Genomic DNA, 26081 nt, shown 5'->3' with positions numbered 1-26081 from the left:
GACCCTTCTAAATTTTCAAGGTCAATGGTTTAAAAGTCAGACTGACATTAAACTTTTTTGGAATGGCGTTCAACTTAAGATTTTTGTGAAATCTTCTAGAGTCAATTTCACAAAAATACTTACGACTAAGATTTATCATAAGTATACTGAATTATTCATGACTTACAATCAATCTTAATCGTAAGTTTTTTTGTGAAACCGACTCCTGACTTTTTTTTAACATAATAAGAGGACATAAATCTTTGTTTGTTAATCAATTTGTAGGGTTGGATTTAAATATTAAATGGTTTTTATATTGAAGAATACTCAAGTTACTATTGATAACTGATTACAATATCAATGAAGCTAGAAATATTACTTGTCACTCATATTCTATAGTTTTACAGTCTATATAGTGAAAGAGAAAACTCGTTTATTCTGTTATCTATAATAGTACTACCGTACTATGCACTTCTACTGCTATTCAAATATTGAGTTTATACCTGTCAGTAAATTCATGAAATTAGAAGTCTTTAATCATTGGCTACCTCCGTTAAATACAAATTAACGATCATTTTGAATTTAACCCAAATTTTATTGTGTTTACAATGATTTATTTCCAAGGACTAAGGAAAACTGACACTACAGTGATTTGATACCCCACAGGTGGCAGATAGACAAATCAAAAATTTTAAAATAAATGAATGCAGTTTGCTTTTTAATTCAGTGAGATATAAACCACATGTATTAATTTCACATGAAATATTTGAGCTTGACTCTGACCAGATGTTGCGAGTTTTTGATTTCTCTTGTAAAACAAGGGCTTCACAGAGAATTAGTTATCTAACTAGCTGTGTTACTACTCTCCTAAAATTAAACTATGTTTCTTAGTGGATAATTCTTGTGTCACCAAATTCCCTTATTCATTCACAAACATCTGGAATTCTACATTTTTATTCTGGTATCTTTGATAAGATTTTAAATAGATATGAAAAATATTTCAATGTGGGGTAAATATGACAAGAAACTAACACCACAGAAAACCATCGAAACACTAAGATGGTAAAACAAGGAATTATTTGAATCTGGAATAATTTTGAATTCTGGAAAATTGATCAGAAATTTATGATGAAAACTAACCCAACTAAATAGGGTTAGCCATGCACGCATGGCTAAGGGGTGTTAGTTAGTTCATACTGAAATGATAGTGAAAGTAAAATTAACCTTAGCCATGCGTGCATGGCTAACCCCATTTAGTTGGGTTAGTTTTCATCATACATTTCTAATCAGTTTTCCAGAATTCAAAATTATTCCAGATTCAATTAATTCCTTGTTGTAATCAATTAAACTTTATTTACAAGATTTAAATACAAACAATTATTGTTGACCAATGAACCATGAAATGAGGTCAAGGTTAGATTAATAGAATGAAGAATGGAAACAGGGAATGTGTCAAAGATACAACAACCCAACCCAAGAGCAGAAAACAGCCAAAGGCCACTAATAGGTCTTCAATACAGTGAGAAAATCCCACATCCGTGGTGGGCTTCAGCTGCCCCCTAAACAATAATATATACTAGTTCAGCTAAATGGAGGCAACATTAAACTCCAAAACATACAAATGAACCAAAATTCAAAAAACACACAAGACTAACAAAGGCTGGAGGTTCGTGAAATTGGACAGATGCAAAAATGTGGCTAACTCTGCCAGACTAACTTGTACAACTAACAATCATTCCATACACTAAATGTAGTTAAACCTGTAAGTATCTGAGAATAGGACCTTACAACAAAAACTAAACGTTGACCAATGAGCCATTTAAATGAGGTCAAGGTCAGATGAACCATGCCAGATGGCAATTATTCCATTAGCCAAATATATAAATATAATATCCGAGATATGCAAATTCAGCGTTGACCAATGAAGTATAAATATGAGATCAAATTTAAGAACATAACTAACTACTGTAAATTCAGAAATTATTGCGAGGTTTTTATTAATGCGAATAATGCGACTGGGTGAGTATCGCAATAATAAGAATTCGCTTTCTGATATCTAATACATAGATCTGTATGCAGCTTTTCCTGAAATCGCAATTATTAATCTCGCATTTTCGTCTGTTCTTCAAATATCGCAATTATAAATGTATGCAATAATTTCTGAATTTGCAGTATGTATTAGTGTATAGTTATGAACACTTATATGGTCCAACATCCTGTTCATACTTTTATTTTGGCATTGCACAAGGTCAAGCTTTTCTCAGACTGTTTATGAAGTCTTGACACTACATCAGCAGGATGTGAGTTGATTGATACTTTATTCTTGGAATAAACTGTTGACATAGAGATATGTCTCACGTTTTGTTATTTTGATAGTATAACACAAATGTTGAAATCAAAATGGCAACATTTAACCATGTAAACAATTCAAATCATTCAAAGTAAATGAACCATGACTGAAGGTGTAAGCCAAATAATCTCCATGGAAATAAGAAATGCCAATGCTAATAAAACTGCATACCAAATACCACTGACTTGTCATAAGTGGTTCCTTTTAAACTAACACAAACTTTAACTTGTAAACTATGTAAAAGTTTCAAAGACAATGATCAATGATGAGGGGGTGGGGCCATATAATCTTCATTGAAATGAGACTTGCAAATGCCAATACATCTGTATACCAAATATCATTGACTTAACATTAGTGGTTCATCTTAAACTGACCTAATCACAAAATTTAACATGTAAACTATGCAAAACATTCAAAGTCAATAGACCATGACTGAGGGGGGGAGCCATATAATCTTTCACTTATGGTTACCCTAAACATGGCCTAATCACAAACTAAAACATGTAAACTAAGCAAATGTTTCAAAGTCAATAGACCATGACTGAAAGGGGGGAAGAATAATCTTCATAACAAGTTTCATCCCACTACATTCTTTATTTGCCTATCATTCAGTGGTAGTCATTGGTTGCTGTATGCCATGTTTGTTTTGTGTTTTAGCATTAATCAGACTGTTGTTTTTCTTGTTTAAATTACTTCATATTTTGTCATGTCAGGGAATTTTATAGCTAACTATTGGATACAGGTTTTTCTCATTGTTGAAGGCTGTATGGTGACCTATAGTTTCTTACATCCAAGTTATTGGTCTCTGGTGGAGAGTTGTCTCATTGGCAATCATGTTGACTAATTACTTATAATATCTGAGATTATGACTTGACCACAAATGTTAATCTTGATCACTGATAAATAAAAAGTAGGTCAGGTGAACCCTATTTGACAGACATATTGATCTTGCAGTGATCTCATATACTATATATTTATCATATGACGCGTACCAAGTGAGAAATTCATATCATACGATAAAAAATAACTATAGATTTTTAAGCAGTACCTTAACCATCTGTTACCATGAAAATGAGGTCAAGGACAATGGACAGAAATTTCAGTACAAAAGGCATCTGTATACAAGGTTAGAAGTATGCAGGTATTCTACCTTCTTTAATAGCTTTCTATAAATAGTTTATGGAGCATCCCTATATATGTTTCACATTCTTGGCAAAAAAAAAACTTATAAAGGGTTACATGGAACCCTTTGTCTTGCCCACAATTGCTGCTGTCAGTGTAAAAGTGTAATATTGTTTTTAAAAAGTAAGTCCATTTATCAGTAAAATGCAATATCAAACTTATTTCTTCAAATGCTATTTTTTTATTTTAGGGATAAATAACTGTTGACCTTTTATGTGTGGTAAATGAGGGAATAACTTGATCCTAAAATCTTAACCTGACCCTGTGTGAATGGTTTTACACTAGTCATTTTTGGGGCCCTTTATAGCTTGCTGTTCGGTGTGAGCCAAGGCTCCGTGTTGAAGGCCGTACTTTGACCTATAATGGTTTGCTTTTACAAATTGTGACTTGGATGGAGAGTTATCTCATTGTCACTCATACCACATCTTCTTATATCTAACTACCTAGCAGAACAGAAATGAGATTTTAAAGGTCATGCAAATGGCTGGCAATGTCTTAAAATAAACAACTACCTCTATAGATTTTTTTTCATCGTATGTGAAGGTTGGAACAAGATATTGAAATTATTTTCAAATTGTAAACACAGCCATTAGCACTACTGGAACCAAAAGTTGTATTTCTTGCTTTCTAAGACATTCACCACAACTGAGACAAATAGGGAATGATGCACAGGATATTTTAAAATGAGAGGAAAAGGTTACTCAGAGTACAGTATATTCCTCCAAGAACAAATATATACAGACAGTTCAAGGAACAGTAAATGGGCTATGTCAAAGATTTCGTTACAAATTTGCATAAGTTTTACGTCTATGACCTCTTACTGAAAATAGAAAAAATAAATTTATTCAACTGTTATACTTTGATATTATTGAATAAGAATTCTTTATTCAATATTTGTATAGATAAATAAACTGTTAACACAGAGATATGTCTCATCTATTTGTTATTTTGATAATGCAAATGTTGAAATTAAAATAGCAATACTTTAACATGTAAGTTATGCAAATATTCAAAGTCAATGAACCATGACTGAAGGTACAGGGCTAAACAATCTCCATGGAAATGAGATGTGCCAATGCTAATACAACTGCAAACCAAATACCATTGACTTTTCATAAGTTGTTCCCTTTAAACATACCTAAACACAAACATTAACTTGTAAACTATGTAAAAGTTTCAAAGTCAGTGAACCATAATTAGGGGGTGGGGTTATATAATATCCATGGAAATGAAACTTGCAAATGCCTATACGTTTGCATACCAAATATCATTGACTTAACATTAGTGGTTCATCTTAAACTGACCTAATCACAAAATAATACATGTAAACTAAGCAAAAGTTTCAAAGTCAATTGACCATGACTGAGGGGTAGGGACCAAATATTCTCCATGGAAATAAGATGTGCTAATGCTTATAGAACTGCATACCAATTATCATTGACCTACCACTAACGGTTCCCCTTAAACTGACCTAATCACAAACTATTACATGAAAACTCAGCAAAAGTTTCAAAGTCAATAGACCATGACTGAGGGGGCGGGGCCAAATAATCTCCATGGAAATGAGATATGCCAATGCTTATACAACTGCATACCAAATATCATTGACCTACTACTAGTGGTTCCCCATAAACTGACCTAATCACAAACTAATACATGTTAACTAAGCATAGTTTCAAAGTCAATACAGCTTGACTGAGGGGGCAGGGCCAAATAATCTCCATGGTAATGAGATGTGCCAATGTTAATACAACTGCATACCAAATATCATTGACCTACTACTAGTGGTTCACCATGAACTAGACCTAATCACAAACTAATACATTGTTGATGCCGCCGCCGTTGTCACCGACAACAGCATACCTATGTATCGCTTTTTGACTCCGTCAAGGCGAGACAAAAAACCAAAAAAACAACATAGAAATAAGCCATTCACATTGTGAAACCAGAAACACTGTTGTTTTGTTTAGCTTTTCACTACCTTCATGGTTACAGACTGGTTGAAGCATCAAAAACAAAGTTGGTGTCCCTATGATTACCTTTTGTTAACAGATATTTAGGCAGCAACACTATATCAATTTTAGGAACAAATCTCTTTATTGTTTTTTTTTTTTTAGATTTGATTATATAAAGCCAATTTTAAGATCACTTTCTACATGGTTCCTAGAAAAATGTACATCTATTTTGAGAGAATTCATTACATAATTTTTCAACTTTTCAACATAAGAAAAAGAAAAAAAATTTCATTTCTAAGCTTAACATACTGCACATTAGCTGCAGTTGTTGGCAAAATTATCTTTAAATTTGTGACATGATCCATTTACTGTAACTTGACCATAAATATACTTTGATTAAATTTAAACATATTTTATTTTCAAAATATCACAAAAAGGATTAGACACAAGTTAGTCCAACTAAGATCTTCTTCTCCTAAAATACAATATTAATCAATGATATTTCATAACATGCAAACACGAAATTTATTATTACATAATTCTTATCAGACATCTGTTATTTAAAAGACATATTAACAAACAATATAGAAAAGGGAAAACTAGGAAGAAAAGGAAGAGAAAAAATATATGCACATATATGTATGCCTGTGTGTGTCTCTCTCTCTCTCTCTCTCTCTCTCTCTCTCTCTCTCTCTCTCTGTGTGTGCGTGTGTGTGTTTATGTGGAGTGGACCAAAGACAAAGTAACTAGGCACAGTTTTATTTCCTACTCCTTTTTTAATCTATTGTTAAATTTTGAAAACATTTCTGTTTTTGGTGCAGATATGTATTATTTATTCCATTGCTTAATAGTTGATGAAATAAATGAGTCACTACTTTTCAAAAGCCTACAAATAGGTAACATAGTATGGTCACCATTGCTTGGATATGAAGTTGTACTTTGTATCTATGGTGGAATAAAATCACAAAGATAAATAGGGCCGTTTCTGCCATACGCTCTATATAACATTTGCAGTTTTCTTCTTCTGCGATAGTCCTGAAGAGATTCCCATCCAATTTCTTTGTAAATATTATTTTTATTTGTGAATATTGGTAAGCCAGTTACAATTCTTGCAGATTCAAGTTGCAATTTTTCTAGTTTGTTAGTATTACAAATTCCATAAGTATAGTCTTATGGAATAGGGGAAATAACTCTACATAATCTTTGCAGTCATTTATTTCTGATTGATAGTTATTGAAAGTGTTTCATTATAAGGAAAAAAAACGGATTACATACAGAAGTTTGCAAACTGAATAAAATTTCTACCTTCATTAATACCATTAATACAATTCAGCAAATGGATTCAAAGTAAGGGCAAAGACTGATATTTTGTTCGGATAAACAACTTTGTATCGTCAAAACTTGTTTAAAGTCAATCTGTTCATTTGTTTTTCTCCTATAAATCATATCAACATGAAGAATCTGATTTGTTCTTTAATGAAAAGTACACACTGGTTGACCTGACAGTCTCAGAAAGATGAAATGAAAGACTGGTCAATAGTCTAGTTCATAAAATATTTCCCCTGAAAAATTGGTAATCACATTTTCGAATAGAAATATAATTGACATCACTTATGATGAGTTGTCTCCCTTGAGAATCTAAATTTCTTGTAGACATATGAAACCAGTGAACAGTTTTCTTAGGTAAGCATATTATTTAAAATTTAAATATCTGTTTTTGATTAAATCCTAGATTTTCACAGCATTTCATTATATCCTCATCAAATGACCTAGTTCCACAAATTAGAATCATGAACTTATCCATAGTTTTACCACTGATTTCCTGTTGTATCGAAGTCTCATCAATTCTTCTCTCACAAACTTTATCTCCATATTGATAATTCTTCCCCTGTTCCTGAAATATAAAGAAGAAGGTGTGCTAATTGGAAGTATTACGAAGTGAGGTCATTTGAGTGTAAAAATAAGTGCTATGTATGTGCAAAATTTCAAATATAGTGAATATTCATGGGAGATTTTGCAAAAATTGGATTATTCATTTGTGTAGAAAGCATGTAGAAAACGTTCTTAAATTGGCTTAAAATCATCATATCTGAAAATCAAATAATTTGTTTTTTTAATTACATAAACTGTTAACACAGATATGTCTCGCATTTTTTGTTATTTTGATAATGCAAATGTTCAAATTAAAATAGCAAAACTTTAACATGTTAGTTATGCAAATAATTAAAGTCAATGAACCATGACTGAAGGTACAGGGCTAAACAATCTCCATGAAAATGAGATGTGCCAATACTAATACAACTGCATACCAAATACCATTGACTTATCATAAGTCTTTCCATTTAAACAAACCTAAACACAAACATGAACTTGCAAACTGCAAAAGTTTCAAAGTCAATGAACCATGCTGAGGGTGTGGGGCTATATAATCTCAATGGAATGAGACTTTCAAATGCCAATATATTTGCATACTAAATATCATTGACTTAACATAGGTGGTTAATCCAAAAATGACCTAATCACAAACTAATACATGTAAACTAAGCAAAAGTTTCAAAGTCAATAGACCATGACTGAGGGGTAAGGACCAAATATTCTCCATGGAAATGAGATGTGCTAATGCTTATACAACTGCATACCAAATATCATTGACCTACCACTAGTAGTTCCCCATAAACTGACCTAATCACAAATTAATACATATAATCTAAGCCAAAGTTTCAAAGTCAATAGACCATGACTGAGGGGGCAGGGCCACATAATCTCCATGGAAATGAGATGTGCAATGCTTATACAACTGCATACCAAATATCATTGACCTACCACTAGTGGTTCACCATAAACTAGACCTAATCACTAACTAATACATTGTTGATGCCGCCACGGCTGGAAACAACATGTCTAGTTTTTTTACTACGTCAAGGCGAGACAAAAATGGTATATATTGACATGTATACATTTTTCAGTTGGAAATAGTTACAAATAAATAATTACACAAGAGGTGTTGTTCATAAAGCTAGAGAAACTTCATGGTTAATTATTTAGTTGTACTTGCATGTGCTCTGTATTTGCAGGTCTAAAAACTTAATTGATTGTAAACCCAGTGTTTTTCACATTACCTCATGTTCTAATTAGACATAAATAGATATCTGGAACTAAAAGTTCAAACTTCAGTGAAAAATTAGGTTGAATAATACCAAACCCTGTCCTATGAGCTAAAGCTTTGCCCAGATATGGACCTTATTATTTATGGAAGGGAATATCTGCCATAATTATACATTTCTTAATTTGTAAAATGTAATTTCTTAATTCATAACATGTATTTTTTCCATCTGTTACATGAATTTCTACATTCCTAGATTAGTGAATGTTTGTATAGGACGAAAATATATATATTTATAATCGAAATATATTAAAACTCTATCTGTGAAATTTAAATTGTTGGTTTGAGTCACATTTATGGAAAATGAAACAATGTAAGTGTTACCGTAGACAGCCGATGAGAATTTTCATTAAAAAAAATTTTCTCCAAAAAAAACTACAAGTTACAAATCAAGAATGAAATAGTTCCACAATATTCTGCACTAGGTCGCTGTTCCGGGTACACAACAACTCGTACCTTTGCCAACTCGTACTCAACCCACTCGTTCCCAATATTTACCAACTCATACTTTTACCATTTACACATTATGAAGCTACATTTCACAAATCAAGATATGTAGAAATTCATGTAATGGATGGAAAAAAAATACATGTTACAAATTAAGATATTACATTTTACAAATTAAGAAATTGCATTTTACAAAATAGGAAATTGCTTTTTACAAATTAAGAAATGTATAATTATGGCAGATATTCCTTTCCATAATTATTACCCCTTAAAGCGAATACTGAGTGTAAAACAAAGAATTATATAAGTACATTTAAGTGTCATAAAAAACTCATCTAAGATACCAAGTTTATAATTATGTATGCCAAACATGCCTTAGCCTTAAATTTGGTTTACAAAAAACTCAGTGACACCCAAATCAAAATAGTTAAAAGGCCTAGGGTCATTTTATCGGACAGAAATAAAACTAACCTGGCTTAAAGCATATGTGACAGAGAAATTCCAGTAGCCTGCCCACTCATCTAATTCCTTCTTCATCAATATATCTTTATATGTGTGACAGCCATAGAGAAGGTGTATAAATGTCTCATCTTCTTCGTTGTTCAGTATACCTTGTACAACCTGGGACATAGGAGCAATGCCTGTACCTGCTGCTAGCATCAGTATATATCTGTACTGAAATATAAAATGTAACCTGAGACATAGGAGCAATGCCTGTCCCTGCAGCTAGCATCAGTATATATCTGTACTGAAATATAAAATGTAACCTGAGACATAGGAGCAATGCCTGTACCTGCTGCTAGCATCAGTATATATCTGTACTGAAATATAAAATGTAACCTGAGACATAGGAGCAATGCCTGTACCTGCTGCTAGCATCAGTATATATCTGTACTGAAATATAAAATGTAACCTGAGACATAGGAGCAATGCCTGTACCTGCTGTTAGCATCAGTATATATCTGTACTGAAATATAAAATGTAACCTGAGACATAGGAGCAATGCCTGTCCCTGCAGTTAGCATCAGTATATATCTGTACTGAAATATAAAATAGCATCAGTATATATCAAATTTAAATGTTCAATGAAGTTTCAATTTTCTATAGACTTGTATGCAACCTTAATCAAATTAATGAAATCTAATTACTATGAATACCCAGTTTTTCCTCAATGACAATCCATGAAATATATATACTAAAAAATAAATGAATAGACAGTATCTTTACTGCAATATCAAATATAACCTGTGACACAAAAGAGACACATGCCTGTAAAGGTAACATTGGTATATATATATATCTTTACTGCAATATCAAATATAACCTGTAACACAAAAGAGACACATGTCTGTAAGGGTAACATTGGTATATATCTTTACTGCAATATCAAATATAACCTGTAACAGAAAAGAGACACATGCCTGTAAAGGTAACATTGGTATATATCTTAACTGCATTATCAAATATAACCTGTGACACAAAAGAGACACATGCCTGTAGGGGTAACATTGGTATATATCTTTTCTGCAATATCAAATATAACCTGTAACACAAAAGAGACACATGCCTGTAAAGGTAACATTGGTATATATCTTTACTGCATTATCAAATATAACCTGTGACACAAAAGAAACACATGCCTGTAAGGGTAACATTGGTATATATCTTTACTGCAATATCAAATATAACCTGTAACACAAAAGAGAAACATGTCTGTAAAGGTAACATTGATATATATCTTTACTGCATTATCAAATATAACCTGTGACACAAAAGAGACACATGCCTGTAGGGTAACATTGGTATATATCTTTACTGCATTATCAAATATAACCTGTAACAGAAAAGAGACACATGCCTGTAGGGTAACATTGGTATATATCTTTACTGTAATATCAAATATAACCTGTAACAGAAAAGAGACACATGCCTGTAAGGGTAACATTGGTATATATCTTTGCTGCAATATCAAATATAACCTGTGACACAAAAGAGACACATGCCTGTAGGGTAACATTGGTATATATCTTTACTGCATTATCAAATATAACCTGTGACACAAAAGAGACACATGTCTGTAAGGGTAACATTGGTATATATCTTTACTGCAATATCAAAATATAACCTGTAACACAAAAGAGACACATGTCTGTAGGGTAACATTGGTATATATCTTTACTGCAATATCAAATATAACCTGTAACAGAAAAGAGACACATGCCTGTAGGGTAACATTGGTATATATCTTTACTGTAATATCAAATATAACCTGTAACAGAAAAGAGACACATGCCTGTAAGGGTAACATTGGTATATATCTTTACTGCAATATCAAATATAACCTGTGACACAAAAGAGACACATGCCTGTAGGGTAACATTGGTATATATCTTTACTGCATTATCAAATATAACCTGTGACACAAAAGAGACACATGTCTGTAAGGGTAACATTGGTATATATCTTTACTGCAATATCAAAATATAACCTGTAACACAAAAGAGACACATGTCTGTAGGGTAACATTGGTATATATCTTTACTGCAATATCAAATATAACCTGTAACACAAAAGAGACACATGCCTGTAGGGTAACATTGGTATATATCTTTACTGCAATATCAAATATAACCTGTAACAGAAAAGAGACACATGTCTGTAAGGGTAACATTGGTATATATCTTTACTGCAATATCAAATATAACCTGTAACACAAAAGAGACACATGCCTGTAGGGTAACATTGGTATATATCTTTACTGCAATATCAAATATAACCTGTAACAGAAAAGAGACACATGTCTGTAAGGGTAACATTGGTATATATCTTTACTGTAATATCAAATATAACCTGTAACAGAAAAGAGACACATGCCTGTAAGGGTAACATTGGTATATATCTTTACTGCATTATCAAACATAACCTGTAACACAAAAGAGACACATGCCTGTAGGGTAACATTGGTATATATCTTTACTGAAATATCAAATATAACCTGTAACAGAAAAGAGACACATGTCTGTAAGGGTAACATTGGTATATATCTTTACTGTAATATCAAATATAACCTGTAACAGAAAAGAGACACATGCCTGTAAGGGTAACATTGGTATATATCTTTACTGCAATATCAAATATAACCTGTAACACAAAAGAGATAAATGTCTGTGAAGGTAACATTGGTATATATCTTTACTGCATTATCAAATATAACCTGTGACACAAAAGAGACACATGTCTGTAAGGGTAACATTGGTATATATCTTTACTGCAATATCAAATATAACCTGTAACACAAAAGAGACACATGCCTGTAAGGGTAACATTGGTATATATCTTTACTGCAATATCAAATATAACCTGTAACACAAAAGAGACACATGCCTGTAGGGTAACATTGGTATATATCTGAACTGAACTTTTGTCATGGAAGGAGTGGTATATGAATAATGAGCAAGATCCCATATAATAAACAATTTCTGAATGTGTGCATGGGGTCATTCTGTACATGAATAGATGTATCCAATAGCTACTTCAACAATTCTAACTAAATGTTTAGAAGACTTGAATAATAATGAAAAAAGGTTATATTCTATGTTCCAATTTTTTTTTCTACAGTTCAATTTAAAAGAATTGGCCTGATGTAAGGGAAATAACTCTAGAAAAATTACAGAACAGTTTGAAACTCACGAATACAAAGCAAGACCTGTATTCAAATGTGACACAACAAAAATCTAGTCTTAAATTAACAACCAACCAGAAATGATTTAGAAATACAGCAATTTTTAGTAGTAGACTACTTTGTCTTATACTATAGTAGGATACTTGCTGAGGGAGGGGAACCATATTGATGTAGATATACAGCTATTTCTTAGTAGACTACATGGGCTTATTCTGTCCTGTGGTGAGCCCTGTCTGATGGAGGGGGATCAGTATTGATACAGAAATACAGCTATTTCTAAGTAGTAGACTACATGGACTTATTCTGTCCTGTAGTAGGGCCCTTCCTGAGGGTATTGATACAGAAATACAGCTATTTCTAAGTAGTAGACTACATGGACTTATTCTGTCCTGTAGTGGGGCCCTTGCTGAAGGGGAATAAGATTGAAATTGTACAATACACCTAACATGCAACTATGTTCACTGCAATGTAACTGGAGAATATTATGTTCTCAGCATGTTAAAGCCTTTCAATGACTTTGATGGGTACACCAATCTGTGTTTTATCCTACAGAAAATGCAACAATGTGTTTACTAAGAGTCAAATCTCCATGCTATCCTCCCACTAACTTTCACAATATTCAAATGTATAATCAGTTTAATATACATGAAATATTTGTCACTGAACATCAAACAAACATCAATCAATCAATTATAGTAAGAACAAACATTGCTTACTTCTATGTCATTTGATCTCTGGTGGATAGGTGTCTAATCGGAAATTATACCACATTTCCTTATTTTTATATTATAATTTTTTTTAAAGTGTATTTACTTTTCCAGGAACATATTCCAGTGATCCAAAAGGTCCTCTAATTTCTACCTCATCTCCAACTTTCCAGTGGCTGATTATCTTTGACATCTTTCCATCTCTGTAAATCTGGAATATTTAGTATTTCAAATTTATACAATTCTGCCATAACAGAATTACTTTCAACTATTTACTTGATCTACTCCTAGTTTCCACAGGACAAACAAATTTGAGATAATTGGTAAACAAAATAGCTTTAACGTACTTCTGTATTGTCATACAAGATTTAGTGAGCTTGATAAATCTAATACACCTTATCGCTATTTAGTCCAATCCAGAAAAAACAGTCATTTAGACAACTTCCTGTTTGGGTCAACAGGCCTTGAACAGGTAAACAACAAAGGTCATCAGTAACGAGCTGAGGGAGGGAAAAATTTAGAAAGCGATCAATACGAAACTTTGATAGATTATGATCCACTTTTTCGAAACTCAAATTATAGTCAAAAAATATTTTGTTTGAAGTATTAACGATGTTTTAAACAGATCTCATTAAAAAAGTATCATGCATGGTGCATTGTTTAAACAGGGCCCCAGATAGCTTCAACTGGATGAAAAAGTTGTGTAATTTTAGAACTTATCCGGAATGGAATAAATAGCGATTAGGTGTATTCTAAAATGCTCAAATGGCTTTATTATGACCTTGGTTGAAAATAAAGATTCTACAAAAAAAGTTAAACTATTTTGACAGGTTTTACTCAATACTTTTATTTAGGTTTTATTTGAAATGATAAACATTATGAATAGATTGAATATTGAAAGCATGCATACAATACACCTCTATGCTTCTCAAAAAAAAAGACTTAGTCAGAAGAAAGAATTTAAATTTTTTTTAAATATCTTTCAGTGCAGAATTTTTCTTTCATAATCTTGAAATTTCTTGAATGAAGAAGCATATTTACTGTTATGCTCAAATTGTGAAACTTTAGAAACAATGGTAAGAGCAACAATTGCATAGTGTTTTAAGGTGATGTGTTTTTGATGCCTCACAGAGGGGTGAATATAGTGATGAAGATGTCTGTTCTTCCATCCTTCTGTCCAATCATTCATCAAAACTTTGATTTCCATATGATAATTAAAGTACTGATTGACCTAATCTCTTTTGCACAATGGATCTTAAAAATATAGGTCAAGTTTGCTTTAGATGGTTTTGATGTTTACCATATAAGAGTTGTGTCCCTTAATAACCTTAAAAGTTTTTTTTTCTGATTCTTGAGGATAATTATCCTGCTTGGTAAAATCTTTTGAAACTTAACAACAATGGACCATAAAATACAGGTCAAGGGTTATGCCCATAAGATATCTTTAAAAAAATAGTTTTTTCTTTGGTTTCTGGATGATTATTAAATTACCACTTGATTAAATCTTTTGAAACTGAAAAACAATGTCATAGATTATGAATAAATTAAATTTGTTTTTAATTATTTTTTGGATGATAATTGAAATATCACTTGACCAAATCTTATGAAACTAGAAAACAATGTAATGGATAAAAAAAATATAGGTCAAGTTAGTTTTTCACATACTTTTCATAACTTAAAGTTGCAAGGCTACTACAAAGGTTACAGGCCATAGTTTACTGAAGTAAAGTCTGAACACCCTTCTACAAAGGTGACAGGTCATAGTCTACTGAAGTAAAGTTTAAACAATCTACTACAGAGTTGCAAGGCTACTACATGTACTACAAAGGTTACAGGCCATAGTTTACAGAAGTAAAGTTTGAATGCCCAACTACAAAGGTTACAGGCCATCAGTGATATTGTTTGCCTCAAATTACAGCCGAAATTCGGCTTTTTCCCCTAGAGAAAATTACTAAAAAAAGTGGCTTAAAATTCCTCCCAAAAAGTTTTACATTTTCCCAAAACAGTGATGTCATTGGTAGTAATGATTTTCACCAACATACCAAGCATAGTGAACAAATTGGAAACTATGCCTCCTATCGGAAATGCAGACCATGATATCGTCTATGCAGAATGTGCACTATCTCTAAAACGTAACAAGAAAATGACAAGAAAAACTTACCAGTATAGAAAAGCTAACTGGGAAAACATCAAACAAGATGTGAACAAACTCACACAAGAAATCAAAGGTCATTATCATAGTTCATCTACCGATGATCTATGGAATACATTCACAGGAAGGCTACTTCAATCAGTCAAGAAAAACATCCCCCAGAAGACAATCACAAACAAGAAAAAACTACCCTGGGTTGATAACACCTTAAAAATCATGATAAACAAAGTTAAAAGACTACATAAAAAGAGCAAAAACAGTCCAGATCAAATGAAAAAATACAAAAACTTAAAAAGAACATTACAAAAAGAAATGCGTAATGCCTACTGGAATTACATCGAAAAAATGATATTTGACCTACCAGTAGAAGAACCAGACGACAACATCAGAAAAAAACAACCTAAGAACTTGTTTACATACATCAAAAGTATGAAAAATGACAATACAGGCATTGCTGCACTTAGAAAAGATGGTAAACTAACTGATAACACATCTGACAAAACTAACATCCTAAATAGTCAATTTAAAAAAGCATTTTCCGAAGAAACAACAAGTGAACCTATTCCGGATAAAGGGAAATCAAACTATCCAAAAATGAATAACATCACCATTTCCAAGAAGGGTGTAATAAAATTACTGGACAAGATCAATCCTAATAAAGCAACTGGTCCAGATCAAATTTGCGGAACAGTACTTAAAGAACTTAGTAGTGACATTTCAACTGCAATCACCTACATCTTTCAAAAATCACTTGACACAGGAAAAATCCCAAAAGATTGGAAACATGCAAATGTCTGTCCTGTTTTTAAAAAAGGTGATAAACATAACGCAATAAACTATAGACCAATATCACTCACATGTATACTATGTAAGATCATGGAACACATTATAGCCAGTAGTATGATGGACCACCTAGAAAATAACAAAATCTTGTACGACCTTCAACACGGATTCCGAGCATCTAGATCATGTGAAACTCAACTAGTATCATTCATCCAAGAACTAGCAAAAAATAACAACAATAACATTCAAACTGACATAATTGTGATGGACTTTGCCAAAGCATTTGACAAAGTTCCTCACAAAAGACTTCTATACAAACTGAAATATTATAGCATAGAACACAACACCTTAAAATGGATAGAAGATTTCCTCACATCTCGCACACAAACAGTCATTATTGATGGTGTTCAGTCAGACAAAATTAACGTAACATCTGGTGTTCCCCAAGGAACAGTTTTGGGCCCTATCCTGTTCCTTGTGTATATCAACGACTTTAATGAATACATCAAACACAGCACCCTAAGATTATTTGCAGATGACAGTATAATTTATAAAACAATACGAAACAAAGAAGACACACAAAAACTGCAAGAGGACCTTACATCAGCAGCAAAATGGGAGAAGGACTGGCTCATGTCATTCCATCCAGACAAGTGCTCAGTCCTCCAGATAACAACCAAGAAAAACCCATTAAAATTTGACTATACTCTCCACCAACATATACTGCAAAAAGAAACATCCACAAAATATCTGGGCATTACTATACAAACTGACCTAAAATGGAACAAGCATGTAAACAACATCACAGCTGCAGCCACACAAAAGCTGAACTTCATTAAAAGAAATTTAAAGGTAAATTCAAAAACAGTTAAAGAAAAAGCATACATAGCACTAGTAAGACCAAAGCTAGAATACAGCAGCTGCGTCTGGGACCCACATACCAAATCACAAACACACCAACTTGAGATGGTCCAGCGCAGAGCAGCAAGGTACACATGCAACAGATACCATAACACCAGCTCAGTCACTGAAATGCTGCAAACACTAAATTGGGCAACTCTTGAGAAAAGGCGGATAAGAACACGCATCATCTTCTTCTACAAAATCATACATCATCTTGTAGCCATATACCCGACAGATCTACTCACACAATCCGATACAAGAACACGACAACATTCACATATTTATTCTTTCAGACCCATACAAACCACTAAAGACTCATACAAGTACTCATTCTACCCAAGAACAATCTTACAATGGAACCTTCTCCCAGTAACTGCAGTTCAATGTACTACTCTTGAAAGTTTCCGAGAACAGATTCCAATATCTGTTCTCAATAAACATCTAAACATTTAAATAAATTCTACAATGTATATAGTTTTAACCAAAATGTAAAGTACAAAAACAGAGGAAAAAGAAATTAAATTTTTATTTTTGTATATTATTCACTGTAAATAAAAATTAGATCCCACGCACGCGCGGCATAGTAAAATCAGTGCCCGGCACGTTATCATCAGTATGTTGATGGAGTGCTGAATTATAAAGAAGAAGAAGAAGAAGAATGATTGAAATATCGTATTCATGTTATTATTTTGATATTAGAAAGCACTTTTGAGATCCGGTTTTCTGATCAGAATCATCATGGTGTTTGTAAAACATGTGGTTTTCAATGCATTAAGTACCATCATTGCTTCTGTTTCTTTCCCCTCTCCGAAAAGTACCTTTTAGGTTGAAAATGTCTGACAACCAAAATATACATGAAAACAACAGTGCAAAAAAGACAGCAAAGGTCAGCAAAAAATCGCTGATGTGTTCAGAATAAAATATACAATTTTCCCAATTTCCATAAAAAATATGCATTTTTCCCAATAAAAAACGGTAGAGGTAGTTTTGAAAAAAGACAACAATATCACTGGCCATAGTTTACTGAAGTAAAGTTTACACGCCCTTCTACAAAGGTGTCAGGTTATAGTTTACTGGAGTAAAGTTTAAAGGTCCTACTACAAAGGTTACAGGTCATAGTTTACTGAAGTAAAGTTTGAATGCCCAACTACAAAGGTTACAGGCCATAGTTTACTGAAGTAAAGTTTAAACGCCCTTCTACAAAGGTGTCAGGTTATAGTTTACTGGAGTAAAGTTTAAAGGTCCTACTACAAAGGTTACAGGTCATAGTTTACTGAAGTAAAGTTTGAATGCCCAACTACAAAGGTTACAGGCCATAGTTTACTGAAGTAAAGTTTGAATGCCCAACTACAAAGGTTACAGGCCATAGTTTACTGAAGTAAAGTTTAAACGCCCTTCTACAAAGGTGTCAGGTTATAGTTTACTGGAGTAAAGTTTAAATAACCCACTACAAAGGTACAGGTCATAGTTTACTGAAGTAAAGTTTAAAGGCCCTACTACAAAGGTTACAGGTCATAGTTTACTGAAGTAAAGTTTAAACACCCTACTACAAAGGTTAAAGGCCATAGTTAACTGGAGTAAACTACAGAGTTGCAAGGCTACTACAAAGGTTACAGGCCATAGTTTACTGGAGTAAAGTTTAAACAACCTACTACAGAGTTGCAAGGCTACTACAAAGGTTACAGGCCATAGTTTACTGAAGTAAAGTTTAACAAAGGTTACAGGCCATAGTTTACTGAAGTAAAGTTTAAACGCTATTCTACAATGGTGACAGGTTATAGTTTTCTGAAGAAAAGTTTAAACAACCTTGTACAAAGGTGACAGGTCATAGTTTACTGGAGTAAAGTCTAAATGCCCTTGTACAAAGGTGACAGGCCATAGTTTACTGCAGTAAAGTCTAAACCCTTACTACAAAGGTGAAAGGCCAAATATTACTGGAGTACAGTCTGAACGCCCTATATACATGTACCACAAAGGTGACAGGCCATAGTTCAATGAAGTAGAGTCTAAACGACCTACTACAAAGGTTACAAGTCAAACATTACTAGATTGAAGTCTTAACACCCTACTACAATGTAAACAGACCAAAGTTTACTGAGTAAAGTCTGTATACCCTACAACACAGGCAACTATTACTGGATATAAGTCTAAATGGCCTTCTATTAAGGTCTCAGGCCAAATATTACTGGAGTAAAGTCATATAGCCCTACTACAATGGTGACTCAAGTCTGTAAGGTAAGAAGTAAAATATTACTTGATTAAAGTCTGGACACCCTGAATCATAGGTAAGAGTCTGTGGTTCAATAGAGTTAAGGCAGAATTTTTGTGATTTTTTTTCCAAATCTGTTTTCAGCAGTCCTACTTGTCACTTGATCTTTCATCCTAACACCACCCTGTACAATATTCATACATACTTTTATTAGAAGATCAAAGTGACCAGAGGTGGTTATGTCAGTTATTGGTGTGTACTGTCTTGTAATTGTTTCATTTAAACTTCTTCCCCTGAAATAAAATATTTTTAGTTAATCACTAATCTGTGCACACAGTCTAGGATAGGAATAAAAATGTGAAAGAAAGTGCTTGATGTTGCTTGTTTACAATATTTATGACCAAGGCTACACTATACAAATAGATGGGCATGATGAGACAATACCAGTATAAAAAGTATCTTTTAGGAATTCTTTAAACACGGGAGATAGAGCTAGGAAAGTGCCTGTTAAATATTAATTTTTTTGGGGTTTATTATGTCACAATGACATTTCTGCTAAAAAAAACCTGGAGTTTATCATAAATAACAGAAATTGTATATTTCTGATACATGCAAAATAACCATGTATTGTCTCAAAATAAAAAAATTGTTTGTACAAGGCTTAGAAACAGGTAGAATGTGAGGCTGTGCCAAACAGAGTACAAATTGCTCACAATGAAATATTTTGGGTAAAACCCATCATTTTTTTAAATTTGAAGCGGACGTTGTAAAAATTCTGTGATTCTGTATTCTTTATTGACATCATAAATAAAACCCTACAGAAATCCTTGTTAAAGTCACAAATTAATATGAGGTTACTGCAATTTTACTGAGCAAATAGCACTGTTATAAACAAAAGTGTAGGTGTAATGTTTCACTTGTTCTAGTTTTTGTTGTTGCAACATTTAAAAAAAAAAAAATTAGAGACCCTTCTAAAGACTGGATTCAAAATTAAATTTGCAATAGAGGCACAACCTGACTATGATGTGCTGACCAATCTTTAAACCAAGATCTCTGTCAAAAGGAAGCTTGAATCTGTATCTGTTTGTATCTCCTGTCTCTGGCCAAACCTTAGATATTGTAAATTTTCTGTATTCCAACTCTGATAACATTGACTTCTCTTTAAACTGAAATTATAAACTGACATTGTATTCCATATATTGGCAAGGTAGTTCAAAACAAAGATGAAAATGTGATTTTGCATATACTGCTAACAATTGGCATTTACCAACAAGTATACTTTAATTGCTGTTGGATGCCATAATAGCTTTTCATTTATTGTTTTGTACTCATTGTTGAAGGCCTTCGGTAACCTGCAGTAGTTTACATCCACGTCCTTAAGTCTGTGGTGAATAGTTATCTTATTGGGAATCATACTAGCCTCTAGCTACTTAAATATTAGTCTGTAGTGAATAGTTATCTTATTGGGAATCATACTAGCCTCTAGCTACTTAAATATCCTATAGTCTGTGGTGAATAGTTATCTTATTGGGAATCATACTAGCCTCTAGCTACTTAAATATCCTATAGTCTGTGGTGAATAGTTATCTTATTGGGAATCATACTAGCCTCTAGCTACTTAAATATCCTATAGTCTGTGGTGAATAGTTATCTTATTGGGAATCATACTAGCCTCTAGCTACTTAAATAGTAGTCTGTAGTGAATAGTTATCTTATTGGGAATCATACTAGCCTCTAGCTACTTAAATATTAGTCTTAACCAAAAGAAATATAGACCCATTGGTGGCCTTCGGCTGTTGTCTGCTCTATGGTCGGGTTGTTGCCTCTTTGACACATTCCCCATTTCCATTCTCAATTTTATAAAGAACCTTCCATACATTATTTCTGTTGATTCAACAGAACCAAATAATTTAAGTGGAGATGATGAAAAAACGTAGCATGCAACCAAAGTACAACAGAACCAAGTGTAAACCAACACTTACTTATTCCTTCCAAAACATTACCAGAGAAACTCTATGTCTACAAGATGGATTAATGCTTTGAGTGCTATTAGCATCAGTAAAAATTTATATCATTAACTTATTTTTGGTTTCCTTATTTAAATATGAATGTGAATGGGCCAATCAACTCACATAAAATGCACTCATTACCAAGATATTATTTCATATAATAAATCCTATGTTGCATTCTCATTCTCCAATATACAATTGTGAGCAAGTAAATTGCTTACCAAGTCATCCTCACCAGGGACAGCTTTATTCCTTAGTCTTGCACATTCACGTTCCCAAATTTTGATTTCTTGGTCATAGATATCAAACACACATGGAATACATCCTGATCCACAACAGTCAGCGTCTGAAGGTTTCTCAGGCTTACATGGGAGCTCAATTGCAGGTTCATTCAATTCAACATTATCTACAGCTATGAGTGTGTCCTTTTCTTGTTGCACTGGAACAATTTTCCCCGAGATGGTAAATGAACATTCTGGCAAAGGATCCTCATTAATATTTTCCATCCCTCTGATTGTAATAGTACTAATTACTGCTTACAAGCGGTCCTTGTTTTCAAGTTGATAAGTTTGTATTTTATAAAGACAAAAAGTATCTAATAAACACTAGCAAGTCTTTATGTTTTCAAGTCATATACAAATGACTGTAATGTTGTAGAATATAAACTTTGTAATTGATGAGTGTGTCTATTTGTGTATAAAATGCATAGATAGATGATCTTTGACCTTTACGTAATGTTAGGAATACATTGACAGAATGAAATAAAAAGCATTTAATGATTTGTTACAAAAATTCTCAAAGTAAAAAAAATAATCAAAAAAAGATTCAAATCAACACATCAAACATACAACTAAATATCTAAAATGCAGCCCTAATACTAAGAAGACATCAACTTTTTGAATTTTTCTCTACAGGTTGTGGTTTTGTCATGGATTTTGGCATATCGTACATCAAACCTGTCCACCAAGAAAATCCCTCCTGGACAACACATTTATTGGTATTATCTCCCTTAGTATCTTCATCCTCACGTTTTCTTTTACCATTTAATGTAGACTTGGCAGCATCCATTTATCTACGAATATAAAAGTAAGATATGAAGGCACACAAACCTATTTTGACATGTTTCAGAAAATATTATTTTAATATAACACAAGGAATGACCATATGTGTGGTCATGACTATATGTGTATTCACTCATATGGTCCGACCATACCTGTTTGGTCCGGGTAATGAAATGATGATTAACATTGAAAAAAAGGTGTCCACAAATTAAGAGATTCTGAAAATGAAATTTTCACTTATTCGATTATATATGGTAGTCAGTGTCCCATGAGTTAAAGTGAATTTTACTTAATACAAATAAGAATTACAGTAAAATCATTTTTATATTGTATGATAAGGAGCAAAAACAGATCTATTAAATGAAAATAAGAAGAAATTAGAGGAAAAATATCTATATGGTCTGGCCTGTTGATAACCAAAGGAGTATAATACTCATATCGTCCGACCATACAGGCCATCTGAGTATACAGATAAAACGTGTATGGTCCAAGTACTCATATGGTCCGGAACGTATATATTACGTACTAAGACCAACATTTTTTGTTCTTCATTCCCTCAGTGGGTCAGTATATATACAGCATGGATATCATGGATATTGAAAGTGCAAAGGATATCATTTAATACTGATTTTTTTAATATGTCAAACTTCTGAAACAAGTTACTCCCTGGCATAAATATAGCAATTTGATAATTACTTTTTTCCATTTGGCAATCAAAAAATGTTTTAAAAAACAAATTACCTGTTTTCAAATATACAGCTTTTCCAGAGCATTGAGAATGTTTAGGGGAATAAATTACTTTTCTTCAGTACTAGGACTGCGTTAGTTATGTTCTAAAATATAATCAAAATTGGGATCAAATTATTAGCAAAATCTTCCTAGCCCCACCCAAACCCCTAAATTCAAACTTCCACTAAGAGTTCATCACAATATCAAAGACCACAAAAAACTATTTGTTGATCTCAATTTGATTGTTAATCAGTGTTACAGTTCACAGTTTCTCTTCATCTGTGACAGTTTTCAAGATAATATTCAAAAACTTCAAAAGTGTATAAAAATCATCATTTATGGGCAATAACTCTCTATGGAAAGCTATTGTGGAGGTTGAAAAGGTTGTATCAATAGACATAAATTTGTCTATGCCTCTATCTAGCATGATCTAGAAAAAAAGAAAGACAATCATGACAATGGTGTATGAGTTCATGACACAAAATAACCATGCATACAGGAAAAAAACAAATGGCAAAGGAACAGTGCTTTTATTGCTGTTCTTCATCTGGAAGTCACAGTGAGGCCTTCAACATGGAGCAAAAACTCTCAAACTCAAACACTGATAGCTAAAAAAATTCCACTTAAAAAAATTGACTACATGTTTCTATTTTGCCCCCTTACTGCTCACGTTGCTCTTCTTCTTCTTCCATCTACTACCCACATTTAACATGATGAATATTCTGGCAAGTTGGGTATCATTAAAAACTGGTTAAAACAATATTGTTGAATTGATTTAGTTAGAGGTGTTCGTCACTTAAGACTTGAATATTTCAAGAGACTTTGCTGTGGTGGCATCTAGAAGCAGTTTGTTTGCTGTTGTCATGTCACAGATTACTTTGACACTCTATGGACTTGCTGCGGATATGAGACGCAAACATAGTAAAAGTGCATCCATATAGAAAACATGGAATTGATGATTTAGATTTTGTGTTGCAAGATTCTTGTCCAATTTTCAAGAAAGGTATATTTTTTAACAGAAACATGTGCCTGCAAAAGAGGCACCTGCATGTTACAGTGTTTTTATTTAAGTGCCCATCTACCTAAGAATCAGGCAGTGGTGAAAACATGACAAACAAAACCCCGCTCAACTTTACATTAATTTAAGTTCAGAATGTATAAAGGTGCATGGATATTACAGTCAGGGGACTTACTAAATGAATGATTTCTAAATCACTGATTCAAGTAACATTTTGTCCACAAATGTTGGAAGTAAGAGTTGTCTTTCTTTAATAATCACCTATTTAAGTAGTGCAAATAAATCACTAGACTAAGTGATTTAATTTTATTGTAGCTTTAGATATACAAAACTAATGATCCAGGGACTAATCATGTTGCTAAAATTATCAAAACCAACATCTGTGTTGATAGGATGAACGGTCATGTCAGGTGATGACCTTGTACTGAATCTGGGATAATGACATGAAAATCACTTGTTTAAGTATCATACTTCTATTTTCTTCCAAAAAATCACTTCTTTAAGTATTATTATTTTAATTACTCCCACTAATTTCAACACCCTGGAACAGTGAAATTTTGATTGCGAACAGTAAAATTTTATTACATAATCTGTAAGATGAAACCTTGAATTTTACAGGAAAAATACTCCCACTGCTGGGAAAAATCATTATAGCATTTTTTCCACAATTATATAATTTACAGCTAAATGATTGCATCAAAGGCATAAACCTTGCTACTTAAGAGAAGCAAAAGGTTTATTTTTTCAATTTTACTAATAACAAGATATAATCTAAACCTGTATGTTTAAAATTTTGGTAGAACTACAAAATCACAATTTGTGACAAAATTTCGAATTTGTTACTTAAATAAGTGATTTTATAAATCACTTATTTCAGTAATTCCCCTGACTGTATAACATTCATGACATTCTTTTCCTTTCCCTGTTCTGGTAATTCAAGATATAATTTGCTGTAATTTTCTATCATTCTAACCAAAATGTATCTAAATATTTCTCGAATTACCAGACACACAGAAACGAAAGACCTTCCATTTCTAACTCAGGATGAGGGTACCTTTAAAATAGGGTGGTTATGTCGGTGGGTTTTTTTCGGCAATGTTTGATTTTTTTCTAAATTGCCTGATTCTTTATAGAATATTCAATTCGCTCTTTGCGCTGAATTATAAAATTTCCTTGCATCCTTATTTTTATATTTTCTGTTCTAATGTGTTTATCAACTTTTCATATTTCATAAACATCGTTTAGATATACCATTTCCGTACCTATTACCTTAATAAAAGTCTAACTGACAAACGATGACCGTCGAAACAACTGTTTCCATACAGAAACAATTGCATGACGTTATGCATTGTTACGCTTCTTTTGTGACATTTTCCGTTGAAATTTCAAATCTAGGGCCTATCCCTTGGCACTCAATGGTAGTTTACCCCAAAAAAACCGTGGCACTCTAAGTCTAAGGTTAACAACTTATTTTTATATCCAACCTACCCTCTTTTTAATGTCTCGATATTTTAGTCAAAGTCTAAATGTTTCTGAAAATTACATGCTATATAAGCTATATCTGTGAAATTTCTATCTGCATAGTTAGCCAGTTAAACGATTGTGTTAAAAAGTCTTTAAAATTCAGTTTTAAGAGCAGCCATGGAATGGGGAGAGAAACGTGCATTGTTATAGATTTTCTGCGGCTAGATAAAACATTGAAAATAAGTTTAGATTTGTCAATGTTTATTTGTAAACTAAATACAATATAAT

At 32.7% G+C, this 26081-nt stretch overlaps 1 protein-coding gene across 5 annotated transcripts; it reads right to left on the bottom strand.

Annotated features, from left to right (window-relative positions):
- Positions 1 to 5857: 5857 nt before the first annotated feature.
- Positions 5858 to 26004, bottom strand: LOC127737282 (NADH-cytochrome b5 reductase-like). 5 transcript variants are annotated; one of them, XM_052247875.1, is made up of 8 exons: positions 25818 to 26004; positions 21743 to 22593; positions 20527 to 20678; positions 19718 to 19805; positions 13572 to 13676; positions 10063 to 10116; positions 9548 to 9697; positions 5858 to 7360 (listed from the first exon to the last, which is right to left on the bottom strand). In XM_052247875.1, the coding sequence occupies exons 2-8, from the start codon at positions 22025 to 22027 to the stop codon at positions 7163 to 7165; spliced, it is 1032 nt and encodes a 343-aa protein (XP_052103835.1). In that variant the 5' UTR covers positions 22028 to 22593; positions 25818 to 26004; the 3' UTR covers positions 5858 to 7162. The 5 variants fall into 5 exon arrangements, with proteins under 5 accessions (XP_052103835.1, XP_052103812.1, XP_052103815.1 ...); XM_052247852.1 differs by lacking the exon at positions 10063 to 10116 and adding an exon at positions 9917 to 9970 and having other exon boundaries at positions 25818 to 26003; XM_052247855.1 differs by lacking the exon at positions 10063 to 10116 and adding an exon at positions 9844 to 9897 and having other exon boundaries at positions 25818 to 26003.
- Between the last annotated feature and the right edge of the window lie 77 nt (positions 26005 to 26081).

This window comes from Mytilus californianus, unplaced genomic scaffold (assembly GCF_021869535.1).
Source record: "Mytilus californianus isolate M0D057914Y unplaced genomic scaffold, xbMytCali1.0.p SCAF_1, whole genome shotgun sequence".
NCBI lineage: Eukaryota > Metazoa > Mollusca > Bivalvia > Mytilida > Mytilidae > Mytilus > Mytilus californianus.
The sequence above is the reverse complement of the archived record's forward strand: the minus strand, read 5'-3'. Positions and strand labels throughout refer to the sequence as shown.

Excerpts from the sequence above, each read along its gene's own strand:
- LOC127737282 (XM_052247875.1), bottom strand. The coding sequence starts at position 22,027 with ATGGAAAATATTAATGAGGATCCTTTGCCAGAATGTTCATTTACCATC. Across the intron at positions 19,806-20,526 it reads GGTCAGCACATCATAGTCAG|GGGAAGAAGTTTAAATGAAA; the intron begins GTTGTGCCTCTA and ends ATTTTATTTCAG. Across the intron at positions 10,117-13,571 it reads TGGAATATGTTCCTGGAAAA|TACAGATATATACTGATGCT; the intron begins GTAAATACACTT and ends TTTATATTTCAG.